At 38.7% G+C, this 15,830-nt stretch overlaps 1 protein-coding gene across 1 annotated transcript in view; it reads left to right on the plus strand.

Annotated features, from left to right (window-relative positions):
• Positions 1-15,830, plus strand: part of LOC138161063 (transmembrane protein 132C-like) — a 611,235-nt gene that overhangs the window by 221,816 nt on the left and 373,589 nt on the right. Inside the window, exon 2 of the mRNA XM_069088126.1 lies at positions 4,297-5,185. Within this exon, the coding sequence (XP_068944227.1) occupies positions 4,297-5,185 (889 nt within the window). The remainder of the gene's footprint in view (positions 1-4,296; positions 5,186-15,830) is intronic.

The raw sequence follows: 15,830 nt of genomic DNA on the forward strand, positions 1-15,830 counted from the left end.
AAGGAAGGAAGGAAGGAAGGAAGGAAGGAAGGAAGGCAAAAAGAGAGGAAAGAAAAAAAGGATGGAAGAAGGGAGAAATATTAACCCTTTTTGTGTCCTGGACCCCTTTGGTGGGTTTATCCTGTGAACCCTTTCTCATAATCATGTTGTAAATGTATAAAATAAAACAAATTTACAAGGGAAAAGAATTTTATTGAAATCATTGGTTTATCAGTTTATTACAGATATCCATTTTTTAAAAATTGATAGACACCAAGTTAAGAACATCTGGAAAGAATGAATGACAAAAAGTTCTCACTATTGCTAAAAGCCATCCCAAACATTGTTTTAAGGGGAGGTTGGGAAGCAGTCAAAGTTTAACATTGGCTGGCAAGTTTAATCTTGGAAAAGTTGCTTGTGCTTGAGTTTCAGTATGGCCCTGAAATGAGTGGGAGCATAATGCAAGTGCTGACCCAACCTTGAGCACAGAGGTGCAAACATGCTCTCATAATTAGTGACCCCAGAACAAGCCTTCTGGACTGTGGATGAGGAAGAATGTTCTTCCTTTGAAAAACAATCTTTACCACCGAGGCTCTTTGGCTGGGGTTCAGCAGCTAACTTTGATCTACCAGCCAGTCTCCCTGCAGTGACAATGATTAGCAGAGTTTCCAGACCTGGAGCTGAATGAAGCTTACCAATATGCTGAATAGTTTGTCCATGCTGTGATTAAAGGGAGGGGCCAGAGGGAAGTGTGTAAGAAGGGAAAAGAGGCTAGCAAAGAAAAGAGTTACCCATGCTCTCTCCCAGTCTATGAATGGAGGCTTGTTTGGGGTTTCCTGGACCCTTTCTGAAAGGAAGAGTCCATGGAGGTGGGCTCTTGGGGGACCTTTGCAGAGTTAGCAAAGTGGGTCATCTTAACCCCTTAGCATCCTAGACAGGACAGCAGTCTTCTCTGGAGCCAGTCAAGGGCATATAGAGGTAGCTGTGTGACCCTGTACGAGTCACTTAAGTGACTTCTCCCTTATCTGTTGATAGGTTGTTGTCCTTCATTCTCCAAGAGGAACGAAATGACATCAATATGCCAGAGTCGAGTTTCAGTGTGTCTGACTTGGGAATAAGAATAGTTCCTTGTCTGTAAAATGGGGGCAATAGCAGTTCCTTGTCTGTAAAATAGCAGCATCTACCTCACAAAGTCATTGTAAGGATCCAGGGAGTAAACGTGCAAAGTGCTTTGCAAACATTCAAGTGTTATATGAATGCTTGCTATTATTAGATAGCCAATCAGGTCTTTTCACCTGATCAGCTCTTAGAATTCCTTTTCTTGCTGGTTCTGAGAGTTTCGAGGGACTTTAGGAGACTGGCTAATGCAACCCCCTGGAGAAGTCATTGGGTACTAAGTGTCAGAGGCAAGACCCCCAGATTTGGATCTAGTGGAAGGTTTTGCTTGGTTGGTTGGTGTATGTGGTTCTTTTGCTGCGCTGCTCCCCCTCCTCCCCTTTTTATTTAGCTGTTTGTTTAGTCTATATTTCTGCTTGCCACATTTTTGTTAAAATGCAGTAACCAAGCCATGTTAACTGACTAGGATGGTTGCCATCCCTATTGTTTGGTTTTAAATGTAGTGAAAAATCTGCATTTCAAATTAGGACCAAAGTCTTCGATACTGAGAAATGTGTCCCACTGTTGATTATAATGAAATTTTTGGACTGGATGGTCTCTAAGGACCTTTCTGATTCTATGAGTCTGAGTTTGCGTGGGATTGATGCCAATCCCTTGACTGTGATACCCTCTGTCGCTATGGAATGTTCATCTTTAGTGGACTGGCTTGACCCAGACTTTGAAATTCATAGGTTCAAAATGAGACAATCTCCCTCCAGCTTTGAATGAAGAGGGTTATATGAGAGCAAAGACAATAGATGTGTCAGACTGAAGTCTGATTGGAACTGAATAAATCCCTCTCCTCTAGGTGAGACAAAGGATAGAAATTCTTTGGAAGGACAGCAGCAAAATGATGATGATGATGATAGTAACTCATATTTATATAGCATTTTAAGAGCATAATGCATTTTGTATATGTTATCATGGTTGATCCTCATAACAACCCTGGGAAATAGGTACTATTATAATCCCCATTCTATAGATGACGAAACCAAGGCCAAGAGAAATAAAGGGAATTGGTCAGGGTCACACAGCTAGTAAGTTTCTGAAGGAAGGATCTGAATGCGGCTCTTCCTGACTCCATGCCCAAGTTCAGTGTTCTACCCAGTGCCTTGCCTACCGACCTAGTTGCAACATGCATTGGATTACTGTTGGAATTCATTGCTGGGAATTTAAAGCGCTTTGTAGAAGAGTAAAATAGGCTGGTCAGTGCTAAAAGCCATCGACCTTTTGATTTTGTTTGTTTAAAGGAAAATCATGTGGCTTAACTGAACATACTCAGCAGAGTATGAGGAGGGAGCCAAGGGCAACATGGGAGGGATACTAGCATAATATCCATGTTACTCACTGGGGCAGCAGCAGCTAAAGCCTCCAATGAAAGATCAAATGAATAGAGCTCCAGTCAGAGACATCACCAGAAAACCACAGGCAAGATGGTCTTTAGAGAATGACAATAGAAGGAAGTCCACAACAGCCCTGTCAGAAGCAGGTACCATGATACAGATGCTTCAGGGTTAGCAGCTTCCAGGAGATGAAAGGAATGCCAAGCAGAAGGGAGCATAAATAGGGTCAAGAGACCAGGTCCTGACTTGCTACAAGAACTGGATAGAGAGGCTATATTGTGTAGCTAATAGAGTGAAGGATTGGGAGTTGGATAGAGAGGCTATATTGTGTAGCTAATAGAGTGAAGGATTGGGAGTCAATCAGCCACTAATGTTAGCTGTGTGGCCCTGGGTAAGTGACTTAAGTTAAGACCCACTTTCCTCATCTGTAAAAAGGGGAAGTTGGGCTAGATGGTCTCCAAGGTCCCTTCCAGATTTAACTCTATTAGCCTGTGATATTTCAGAAGATTCTTTTTTTTTTTTTTTGCTTTTTATGGAGGGGAGAGGGTAGGGCGATTGGGGTTAAGTGACTTGCCCAAGGTCACATGGCTAGTAAGTGTTAAGTGTCTAGGTGGGATTTGAACTCAAGTACTCCTGAATCCAGGGCTGGTGCTCTATTCACTGTACCACCTAGCTGTCCCAAGAAGATTCTTTCAATGATGGCTAGCATTTAAAGAGTACTTTAAAGTTCACAAAGTACTTTACAAATAATATTTCATTTTATCCTCACACAACACTCCTGGGGAGTAAGTGCTATGATTATCCTCATTTTACAGATAGGGAAACTGAAGCAGACATCAGTTGAACGACTTGCCTAGAGGGAAGGGAAGGGGAATATAACAAGCATTTATATAGTGCTTATTATATGCCAGACACTGGAATAAATGCCTTTTTTTAAGGTAAGCAGGGTTAAGTGACTTACCCAAGGTCACACAGATAGTAAATATTTGATGCCACACTTGAACTCAGATCCTCCCAAATCCAGGGCCAGTTCTCTATCCACTGTACCACCTAACTGCCTGCTAACGGCTTTTGTTTTTCTTTTTGGAGGGGGGAGGGCAGGGCAATTTGGGTTAAGTGACTTGCCCAAAGTCACACAGCTAGTAAATGTTAAGTGTCTGAGGCTGGATTTGAACTCAGGTCCTCCTGACTCCAGGACTGGTGCTCTATTCACTGTGCTACCTAGACACCCCCAACTAACTGCTTTTTTTTACAAATATTATCTCATTTGATTACATAGGGTTATATAGCTAATAAGTGTCTGAGGCCAGATTTAAACTCAGGTCTTCAGCACCCCAAATCCAACACTCTACCTACTGTACAATATAGCCTCTATTAAAAACAACTGATCTTTTCTCCCTGTTCCCTATTCTAGTAAAATAGAAATAAAACCAAAAACAGATAAACAAATGAAACAAAGTGTCAAAATGCATCAAATGCATGTATTTTCATGTTTTAAGTACCTACAAGTTATATTAATGCAGGCATTCCCTTATTTTTATATGTAGCCTGCCTTGGCAAACAATCAGTATTTTTCGGGTGCGGATGGGGGGAGGGAGGGAGGCAATTGGGGTTAAGTGACAGTCAGTGTTTCTTCAGTGGGTAATGTATTGTAATTCACTGAATAATCCCAGAACAAAATGTAATATTCCAAACTGTGTCGAGTTCAGAATTTCCATTCCTTACATGTAAATTATTTGTTGACCTAACAGCTTCTCAAGAACATATTAATCATTCTTTCTTTGTCTTTTTTTTTCTCTCTCTCTCTTTTTTAAATTAGTGATCGAGGGCCGAGGGGTCACAGACAATGGACCAAGATTTTCCTCATTACCAACATATCTACCTGTGAGTTATCATATCCTCAGCGCTGAGACATCATTTTTCCTTAAAGAAACGCACCAAGACTTTATGAGGAATTCCAGTTTGCAGTCCAGAGTCGAGTCATTCTTTACATACAAAGCCAAGAAGCCTCCTGTGTTGAATGCTAGCTATGGACCTTTTTCTGTAGAAAAAGTGGTGCCCCAGGAACTCATGATGACTTCAAATTTTTTAGGATCGAATGACAAGTTTACCTTTAACTGGAAACTTAAAACATACATCATGAGCGATAAAATCTACTTGAACAGGCCCAAAGTCCAAATCCTGTTTTACATTGTGGGTCGGGACTGGGATGAGTATAGCTCTGAAGAGAGACTTCCCTGTCTTCGAGTATTTGCCTTCAGGGAAACCCGAGAGGTTAGGGGCAGCTGCCGCCTGGCAGGTGACCTTGGACTGTGTGTTGCAGAATTGGAGCTCTTATCTAGTTGGTTCAACCCTCCTACGGTGGCTGCTGGGCGGAAAAAGTCTGTGGGTCAGTTGGAAGGAAACTCTGTGGAACTCTATTACACAATTCAACCAGGAGATGAGAAAGGAGAGTGTACAACTGGGGATGTAAGGAAAGGCAATGCCATCCGGCCAGGGAAGGATGGGCTGGATGAAACCATGTCCCACTTGCAAAGGATCGGTACTGTGGGCCTTTATCAGGCTCAGGAGAATTTTCAGCTTAGTGAGTTAAGGCTGGACAACAATGTGGTCATCTGGTTGCCATCAAAGCCTGTCAAACAAGGAGAAGTGGTCAATGCATATGTGACTATCGCCAATAATTCCACCATTGACATATTCATCTTGAGGTATGTGCTTTGGACAGCTGGTCAACAAATATTTATCTGGCTTAGAGTGTCTGATTTATGTCATATATACAAATGCAAAAAAAGACATACCTTCTTCGTAAATGTCATTAGTCAACAGGTAGAGAAAAGATAGAGAAATTGCGCTCTCTCTCTCTCTTTCTCTCTCTCTCTCTCTCTCTGCATATATATATACATATATATATAGTGTGTGTATGTATGTATATATGTATGTACTCATGTATATATGCATATATATCTTTTTCTCTACATACACATTTAAAAATACATTGAGAAGGAAAAAAACTACACATTTTACTGGTAAGTGGAAAAACAGAATAGTTTATAAAGGACATGGTCGCTTCCCTCCAGAAGCTTACACTCTGCATATGTTTGTGTACCTATGATTTCATAGATGTATGGAACCCCTAGTGAGGAAACTCCTACCAGTTGAGATTTGTAACTATTCAGAGAGCAGCCTGGGGCATTGAGAGGTTAGGGGAGATACCCAGGGTCTCCCCTGGAGGATCTATCACAGATAGGACTCAAACGCAGATCATCCTATTTCTAAAGGCAGTTCTCTGACTTCCACAACATCCTCCAGACTCCTTCATTCTTCATTACCTGGTTTTCTGAAAGAGGTATACTCTTAGGTGTCAATCAAAGAAGGAGAGGGACATGGTTGTTCTTTGTTCTTTGGTTCTCTTGGTCTCCAGAACTGAGATGCTAATGTAATGAAGAGATTGTGCTTTTTTCAAAAGGCCTAAGTAAATAATAGCTATTTTGACACTGTGTGTGTATGTATATGTGTGTGTTTTGCATCTTGTCAACCGTTCATTTCATTAGTGTATGTAGCAGCAAGCACCCCAAGCGTCCTCAGGGTTTGCAGCTACCACAGGTTCTTGGATCTGCTTTGTTAAAGGAAAGCAACTCAAAATGGGTTAACAAGCTTACTTTAATCAGTCAGACATATACCGTTTACCTTGTTCAGGAGAAAAGGGCAGCACCCTGAACCTCAAAGTATACAGGCATAATTATCAAGACAGAAACATCAAGTAGACAGATTTCCAAACTGTCCAACCATTACATCCATACCCAGTCAACATCTGGGTTTCCACATTCTGGGTTTTTCAAAGCCGGGGGACTCTCAACAACGGCTTCCCAGAATTCAGATCAAATCACAGAACACTTCTCAAAGTGAGTCCCAAAACAAAGCTACACATCAGGGCTTATATAGCCTTCTCCTGGCTCAGAGAATATAACAACCTTATTGACCCACTGGCCAATCAAGAAGTATCTACTGAAAAACAAGCCTCCCACCCCAGGCTCCAGGTGCACGTTAGCCTAGGGGCAGGGAAGATCTTTAAATCTGCATTTCCATTACAGTGTATTCCAGTGGTCATAGTCTGCAGGCTGGAAAAGACACAGGTAATATACGTGAATGTCTCATAGGAAGGCATCCTCCTTAAAGAAAGTTGGCACCTGGGAAATTATCCTTTCCTCATTTAAAATCCCCAGAATAGCCCACAACACTTAATCACTGCTGACTTTGTCAGGTAAGAGTCAAGTTTTATTAGGATTGCCCTTTCCATCTGTTTAAAAACTCTAAGATAACAGACTTTTAAAAAGGTTTTACAGGGCATCTGTTCCCTCATACTCCAGAAGGGCATGTGACCTATTGGTAATCACATTGTCCTGGTTGTCAGGGGACTTGAAATCCAGTCATACTGCTGCCAAGAACTAACCATATGACTTTGGGTAAGTCTGTTTCTCCTCTATGAACTCCAATTCCCCATTATCTTTAGGATCAATCTAATGAATCACTCTACCCTTTCTAACTTTCTGGTCATTTTACCCAATACTCCTTTCCACATACTCTTCCTTCCAGACAAACTGACTGACTTAATATTAATTATTCCTTTCAATAAGTTTGAGAAATTTTCCCCATTTCTACTCAGTTAATCTCTCCCTTCATGATCAAATCAAGTCAACCAATATGACACTTGGAAAGGAATATGATCCTGAGTTATGATTAGAAGCCTGGGAACAAATTAATGAGCAAACAAATAGATGAATGGATGGGTGGATGGATGGATAGATGGATGGAAAATCCTTTATTAAGCCCTTACTTAATTAAGCCCTTTATTAAGTCCATTCCTATGCTAAACATGCAGGGTATAGTACCGAAAAACAAGATGATAAAAAGTTGACTGACCTCCAAACCAAGCATAGGGCACCACAAATCTGGAATTTCAAAAAAATGTATGAGGGGAAGACTTATAAAGGAATGATTTTGCCTGTAAAATATAATATGTCAGGTACTGGCAAGATTATGGCCAATAGGTTATTGGAATCTATAATTAGATGGATTGATGGAGCCATATACTAGCAAATTAATAACAAGCATAGAAGTGAATGAATGATCCATTAAACCCACAACCAGCCCAAGTTTCTGAGAAGTTTGCAAGAGAAGTCTGCACACTGGATTTCAGGAAAGCAAATTGGTTTGTTTTCGAGGGTTAAGACAGATGGTGATGATGGTGATGATGACAACTAATATTTATATAATGTTTATTATGTTCCAGGCACTGTGCTAAGTGTTTTACAATTATTATCTCATTTAATCCTCACAAGAACGCTGGGAGGCAAGTGCTATTACCATTCCCTTTTAATAGATGAGGAAACTGAGGCAAACAGATATAAAGTGGCTTACTCAGGACCACAAAACTAGTAAGTGTCTGAGATCAAATTTGAAATCCAGTCTTCCTGACTTGAGGCCCAGTGCTCTATCTTTTGTAACATTTAGGTACCAGAAACTTATGCCTATAATTTTGATTAAGAAGACATATTTCTTGTTTTTTTTTCTTTTTTACTCTAAGAGCTTATTGAGCATAGACAATAATGTCATTAAATTTGACAATGTTATGAATTTTAAGGGCTTTTCAAATGAAATGGCATTCTTGAGGATATGGAGTTCTAGAAGCTATGCTTCTAGCCTCTTGAGTCTTAGCTTTCCAATAACTAGATGAAAGTCCTTGGGAGAAAATATCTAACTAGCTTGATATCTCTTGGATATGGCACGTATTTTGTTTCTTCCATCACTGACTTTAAATTTGAGGCAGATTTCCCTAGTGCTAAGTAACAGTTATTCTTTAGAAACTCTGAGAGAAAAGAAAAGGTCCCCGAAAGGTTTGAGTAAATGAAAATGTTTGTATCTGAGAATTCTAAGAATCAGATTAATAAGAGAGAAACAAATGATCTTCTAGGTAGTCATTTCTACCTTGGAGATGAAAGAGATGCATAATAAAAGGAGATAATTTTTCACATCTTAGATTCCTAGGACTTTCAAAAACAAAGCTTGTATTCTTGCTTTGATTTCCAAGATGGTTGACTGGACATTCTTAGCCAAATGGAATTGCTGACTTACGGGAGCTTGTTCATTTCTTCATGTGATGGAAATAATCAAATTAATCTGTGACTCGGGAGATTTGAAAGGGAAACAAGACTCTTTGTGACAGATAGATCATTGGAAAAACTATGTCTGAGTCTTTCTGGAAAGTTTATTGGAAGTCAAGATGCTCAGTATGTCCGTACTCTTGTCTTATGGTATTTTTTTCAATCCACAAAATCATTCCTTCATCCATATACAAATTCAGTTAAATTTAACAAACATTTATTGACCTGTACTAGTGTCAAATAACTTTACTAGTGACTGAAGGGGCAATATGGTATTGGGCAGTGGTTCTCCACCTTTTCCACAGTGATAGAACACTTCATTTAAATAAAACTTTGGGATTACCCTTATATTATCATCATTAAAATTTTTATGTTTAATGTCTATTAACAAGATCATAAGATTCATTTTAAAATGGGGTATTCCGGAGTTCCTTGAAGCAGTTTGAGGAAGTGAAGAATTTTAACAGTGACTGTTTATAAATAGGTGTTCATAGAATGATTTCAAACTTGAAAAAAGGTATCAAGGTCAGTTAAAGTGGAGGGTGAGATTGGGGAATGGCATGTAGTCTTTTGGGGGAGTACATGTGACAGTAAATAGAATGTGAAACAAGACTGAGAAGCTATGTTGAATCAAGAAGATTTTTAATGTCAACATAAAGCATTGATTTGATTCTGTAGTAATGGGGAGACCTAGAATGGGCAATAGGTTTGTATTTTCATCAGCAGATAGAGTTTCCCCATTGAGATTTTCTTGAACTGAATAAATTCCAGTTCTGGCCCCCCCATCAAAAATGAAGTCATCACATGAAGTCACAAGTAGTAAAATTTATCATTGCTTCCTTCTAAAGAGGCAAGTTGATCCTAAACTGCCAGTCATACTCCTAATAGGTAGGCAGTCTCATATCAATCGATGACAGTGATATGTAAGGCCCTTTTGAAGGCTAGTTGTTTTGATAATCAGGGGAGCTCCCAAAACCTTCCTCCCAGAATGAAACTTTGTTCTTGAGGCCCATTTTAAAAAATAGTCTGGAATATATACATGAATAATACATGAAATAATAATAATACATGAAACTAAAGAAAAAAAAAACACTGTGCTGGCAATTTCTGCCCCTTTGGCCCCATCATTTTCATAAATGATGCCCTTCTAACTACCTTTTCAGTTGTTGTTCAGTCAGTTTTTAGTTGTGTCTGATTCTTCATGAACCCATTTGGGGTATTCTTGGCAAAGATGCTGGAGTGATTTGAAATTTCCTTCTCCGACCCATTTTATAGATGAGGAAACTGAGGCAAACAGGATGAAGTGAATTGCTCAGTCACCCAGCCAGTAAGTGTCTGAGGCTGGATTTGAACTCAGGAAGATGAGTCTTTCATAACTAAAGACACAGAGTATTGCCCACCCCTCCCATGTTTTCCTTTTCACTGTAAAAGCTCTTTCTTGCATGTTTTTTCTGTGTAAGAAAAATTTTCCCATTCTGTCTCTTCCTTCCCCCTTCTCCCTAAGCATTCCTCTTTTTTGCCCCTTCATTTTTTGGGGAGATCATTCTAACATAATTGACTTACATCCAAACTCTCTGTCTATATAAACTTCTTGCTGCCCTAATAATGATAAAGTTCATAGGAATTGCATGTATCATTTTCCCATATAGGAATGTAAACAGTTTAACTTTATTGAGACTGTTATGATTCCTCTTTTGTGTTTACCTTTTTATACTTCTCTTGAGTCTTGTGTTTGAATATGAAGTTTTCTATTCAGTTCTGGTCTTTTCATCAAGAATGGTTGAAAGAGCCAAGACGGCAAAGTAAAAGCAGAGAATTGCTTGAGATTTCCCCAAAACCCTTCCAAATACATGTAAAAAATAACTCTAAACAAATTCTAGAGGAGCAGAACACATAAATGATAGTGTAAAACAAATTTCCAGCCCAAGACAACCTGGAAAGTCAACAGGAAAGGTCTGTTGCCCCAGCCTGAGAGAAAAGCTCAGTCCAGTATGGGTCACGCTGGCATGGAGAGAGTCAGAGCAGGCCTCAGGGGAATGAATCACTGGTGGCTGTGACAGTTTCCAGACTTTTCAACCCACAAACCTCAAAGAAAACTTGGAAGGTCAGTAAGAAAGGACTGTGCACCCTGGGTGAGAGAAGAGCTTGGTCTAGGCACAGCCCTGGGATGGAGAGAAGAACTTGCTCAGGCCCTAGCCCCAAGACTGTGGAGGCAGCAGCAGCAGCTTCCAGAGTTTTGAGTCCAGATGGTATAGAGATAGAGCTGATCAGAAGGCAATTACAGGTATCTCTTTGCTAGCACTGAGGTGGGATTCTCTCACATTGCCCATGCTTCAATCTGGGTGGCAGTCTTGGAAGGTGGACCTGGGTTAGGAGGAATGCTGATGTGGTGGAGGTAGTAGACAGGGTGACCTCTTCACAGTTCCAAGGCAGAAAAGAGTACTTGTGGTCACTCACAGACCAGACCACAGGCCAGGAGAGGAATAAATACCTCTTCTTTGATCATATCACCTTAGAAGAACTGAAAATTTACAGGTGCCTAGAAGTATCTCTGAAAACTGCTGCACAAAACCCCTGAAGCTTAGAACAGTATAGTGCACGCGCACACACACACACACACTCACACACACTGAAAACAGAATCCTACCTTAATACAGAGTTAAAAAGTTAAGTAATTGGTTGGGAAAATGAGCAAACAGCATGAAACACTCAGACTATAGAATTCTACTTTGGTGACAAAGAAGATCAAAACACAACTATAATAAGACAACAAAATCAAAGCCCCCACATTCAAAGCCTCCAAAGAAAATGTGAATTGTTCACAGGTCTTGGAAGAGCTCAAAAAGGATTTTGAAAATCAAGTAAGAAAAGAAGAGGAAAAATTGGGAAGAGAAATGAGAGTGATGCAAGAAAATCATGAAAAACAAGTCAACAGTTTGCTAAAGGAGACCCAAAAAAATACTGAAGAAAAAAACACTTTAAAAAATAGACTAACCCAAATGGCAACAGAAGTCCAAAAAACCAATGAGGAGAAGAATACCTTTAAAAGTAGATGTGGACAAATGGAAAATGAGGTCCAAAAGTTCACTGAAGAAAATAATTCCTTCAAAATTAGAATGGAGCAAATAGAAGCTAATGACTTTATGAGTGATCAAGAAATTATAAAACAAAACCAAAAGAATGAAAAAATAGAAGACAATGTGAAATAACTCATTGTAAAAACAACTAACCTGGAAAATAGATCCAAAAGAGATGATTGTAAAATTACTGGACTACCTGAAAGCCATGATCCAAAAATAAAAGAACCTAGACCTCATCTTTCAAGAAATCATCAAGGGGCAGCTAGGTGGCACAGTGAATAGAGAACCAGCCCTCAAGTCAGGAGGACCTGAATTCAAATCCGGCCTCAGACACTTAACACAAAAACTAGCCATATGACCTTGAGCAAATCACTTAACCCCAATGGCCCTACCTTCCCCCCTCCAAGAAATCATCAAGGGAAACTGCCCTGATATACTAGAACCAGGGGGTAAAATAGAAATTGAAAGAATCCACAGATTACCTCCAGAAAGAGGTACCAAAAATAAAACTCCTAGGAATATTGTAGCAAAATTCCAGAATTTGTAGGTCAAGGAGAAAATATTGCAAGCAGCCAGAAAGAAACAATTTGAGTATTGAGGAAACACAATCAGGATAACACAAGGTTTAGCAGCTTCTACCTTAGGGGACTGAAGGGCTTGGAGGTCAAAGAATCTAGGATTAAAAGCAAGGATCACCTACCCAGCAAAACTGAGTATAGTCCTTCAGGGGAAAAAAATGGAAAATCAGTGAAATAAAGGACTTTCAAAGAATTATTGATGAAAATACAAGAGCTGGAAAGGAAATTTGACTTTCAAATACAAGACTCAAGAGAAACATGACAAGGTAAATAGGGAAGAGAAATCATAAGGAACTTATTAAAGTTGAACTGTTTATATTCCTATATTGAAAGATGATATTTGTAACTCATGAGTCCTTTCTCAGGATTAGAGTAGTTGGAGATAATAATCTCTTTCTAAGGTGTTCAACCCTCATACTGTCTCTGACCTGAGCTCCCAAAGATGCTGATATGGTTGTTTTGGCTGCCACCATGTGTGTGGACTCTGGACAGAATTCTACCTCAGTATCATTAATTTTCCTGTCAACCTCCTAAGTCTTCTCAGGCCAGAACAATGTCTCATTCTGACTTTTTGTTGGCTTTGCCATTCCAAAATTTAATTTGATGCATTATTTTAAAGTTCTTTGGAGGGGAATATTGAGAGAGTTCAGCTGGGTTGCCTCTAATCTGCCATCTTGGCTTTGCCCCTGATGTACTATTTCTTGAACAATGGAATGACATAGTCAGATAGATGTATTAAAATAGATTCTTGTCTAAACTAAGAGAAAGAGTGATTGGAGACTGGAAGTCACTTTCTTCATCTGTGAAATAAAGGGTATAGACTATATGAACTCTGATGTCCACTTTAATTTTAGATATTTGGTCTTAAGCCACTTGAAGTATGGGGGCCTCAATTCCCTTATCTAATCAATATGAAGTTGGACTGGATGATCTCTAAAATCTAATCTAGTCCTAAATCTCTGATCGATTCAAGCCTGAGGGACTAGGAGGATGAATGAGGGTATCATCAAAAGAGATGGAGATATTGTGAAGAAGGAGGAGTAGGTTCTGCAAGTGTGATGAAAAGTTGGGTTTGGGAGAGGTTGAGATTATAGGGCAGGCAGGATAGTCATTTGGAAATGTAGAATGGGATTCCACTGAAGAGATAAGTGCTTCCAAATTTAAATTTGAATGTCCTCTATATAAGGGTTTTAATGGATACTTTTCCCTCTACCTGTTTGTCTAATTCTTCTTAGATTTTTTTTTTCTTTAGTTTATCTTCATTTCCCCTTCTCTTAATATGCTTCTTACTCCATAACTGCTACCTTTCTGGGTTCTCTTTTATTCTTTCTTCCCCTCCCATGGTATAAATTATCCCATAGATTAAAAATAAAATTAATAGAAATTTAAAAATAAGAAAGAAGGGGCGACAGGTAGCACAGCGAGTAAGAGCACCGGCTCCAGTGTCGGGATGACCTGGGGATCAAATCCAGGGCTCAGATACTTAGCACCACACCCAGAAATAACTGGCCATGTAACCTTGAGCAAATTACTTAACCCCGATTGCTTAAAAAAAAAATAAGAAAGAAATCAAAAGATGGAAGAGTATATAGGAGTGAGGGGAGTTGTCTTAAAATAAAAAAAAAATTAGAGCTACCATAAGAATTCTTATATACCTGTTATATATAGTTATATACCTGTTTTCTCCCCCTTTAGAGGAGGAGAGAGTATTTTAATTTTGTCCTTGTCTCCTCAATGTTTAGTATTGTGCCTTATAAATAGAAAATGATTAGTAAATGTTAATTGATTGAGCAATTCTTCTGGTCATTGTGGTGCATTTTCAATCAAATCAATTGAATATTTAAAAGGAGTTTGATGGTGAGAAAATGAGATTTCTTGAGCATATTTTTCTGTCAGAGATGTGTGGTTCTCTCTCCCCACCATTTTCTTTTTTTTTTTTTAACAAATTCTAAACAGATTCTGTTGTAAAATAACAAAATAGACCAAAAAGACAAAAAAGTACGCAAAATAAAGTATTTTAAAAAAGTATGTTTTGATCTGTATTCAGACTCCATCCGTTTTTTACTCTAGGGATGGATAGTTTTTTACATCATAAGTCCTTCAGAGTTCTTGGATCATTGTATTACTGAGAATAGTGAAGTTTTCCAGAGTTAATCATCTTACAGTGTTACTATTATTATGTACCACATTCTCCTGGTTCTATTCATTTCACTTTGCATCAATTCATGTAAGATTTTCCAGGTTTTTCTGAGAGTATCCTGTTCATCATTTCTTATAGCACAATAGTATTCCATCACAATCATATATCACAACTTCTAACAATATTTTTAAAGAAAGAAAAATGAAGAAGAGAAAAGTAAGAAGCAAAACTGATCAATACCCTAAAAAAAAATCCTCACATGGGATAGGTTCTCTCCCTTTTCCTTCCCAAGTAATTCTCTGTCAGGGGTTTAAATGGAACTTCATCCAACCTAGGCTTCCTGTATACTAGAATGCTAGGTTACAAATTCATTTAGTAATTTGACCAAATCTCACAGGTAATAACTGAATCTCCTCAACCAATACCAATACAACTTCTTTCCTTTTGTCCATTAGCATTTGTTCATTCCAAATTGAAATTCCAGTAGGAGTATTTGTTGTCGTTTCCAGTCATATCAAACCCTTCATGATTCCATTTGGGATTTTATTGGCAAAGATACTAGAGTGCTTTGTCATTTCCTTCTTCAACTCATTTTACAAATGAGGAAACTGAGATAAACAGGGTGAATTAACTTGCCCAGGGCCACACAGCTAGTAAGTGTCTGAGTCAAGATTTGAACTCAGATATTCTTGACTTCAGGTCTAGCACTCTATCCACTGTACCACCTAACTGCCCCAGTAGGAATTTAGTACCTAGTTTAATGCCTCTGGATGAATTAAGGAAGAAGGTCTAGAATATCTTGTTGGTGACTTTAATTGGGATAGGAATAATTAACTGATGAATTCAAGTGACCCTCACCTTTACAGAAGGTAGTACAAGTATTATGTTCACCATTTTGTAGGTCTACCTATGTATCTAGTGCTAGGAGGTGGCAGGTATTGTTTTCTGAGGATCCACAATAACAAAACAAAAGACAATAGCAAAAGCAGTTCCTGTACTTGTTCTAATGGAGAAAAACAAAGCAGTGTATTCTCAAAAATTTTAAATGAAAGTTCATTGTGTGAAGAGGAAGAGAATGGAAGAAATCAATTAAAGCCAGTAGAGGTAAGAGTTGAACTCCAATCTCCCAATTGTAGCCAGAGCTCTTTCCTCATGACAAACTTCCCCCATCAAGAAATACTATATGATTTTCCACTAAATAAAGTAGCATAGTAACTTAATGTCACAATATGGAACCAAACCATCTTATTGGCAATTGTCATATTGATTAAAGATCTCTTTTTACACCAACAAAGTCCACAATGGATTCCAGTTGTTCAGCATTCGGGGACTGTTAGTATTTTTCTTTTTTTACTTCTTGAGTATTTTTCTTTTTTTACTTCTTGAGTATTTTT

This window comes from Petaurus breviceps, unplaced genomic scaffold, assembly GCF_028583685.1.
Source record: "Petaurus breviceps papuanus isolate PSGF00001 unplaced genomic scaffold, PetGlider_PUasm1.0 100, whole genome shotgun sequence".
Lineage (NCBI taxonomy): Eukaryota > Metazoa > Chordata > Mammalia > Diprotodontia > Petauridae > Petaurus > Petaurus breviceps.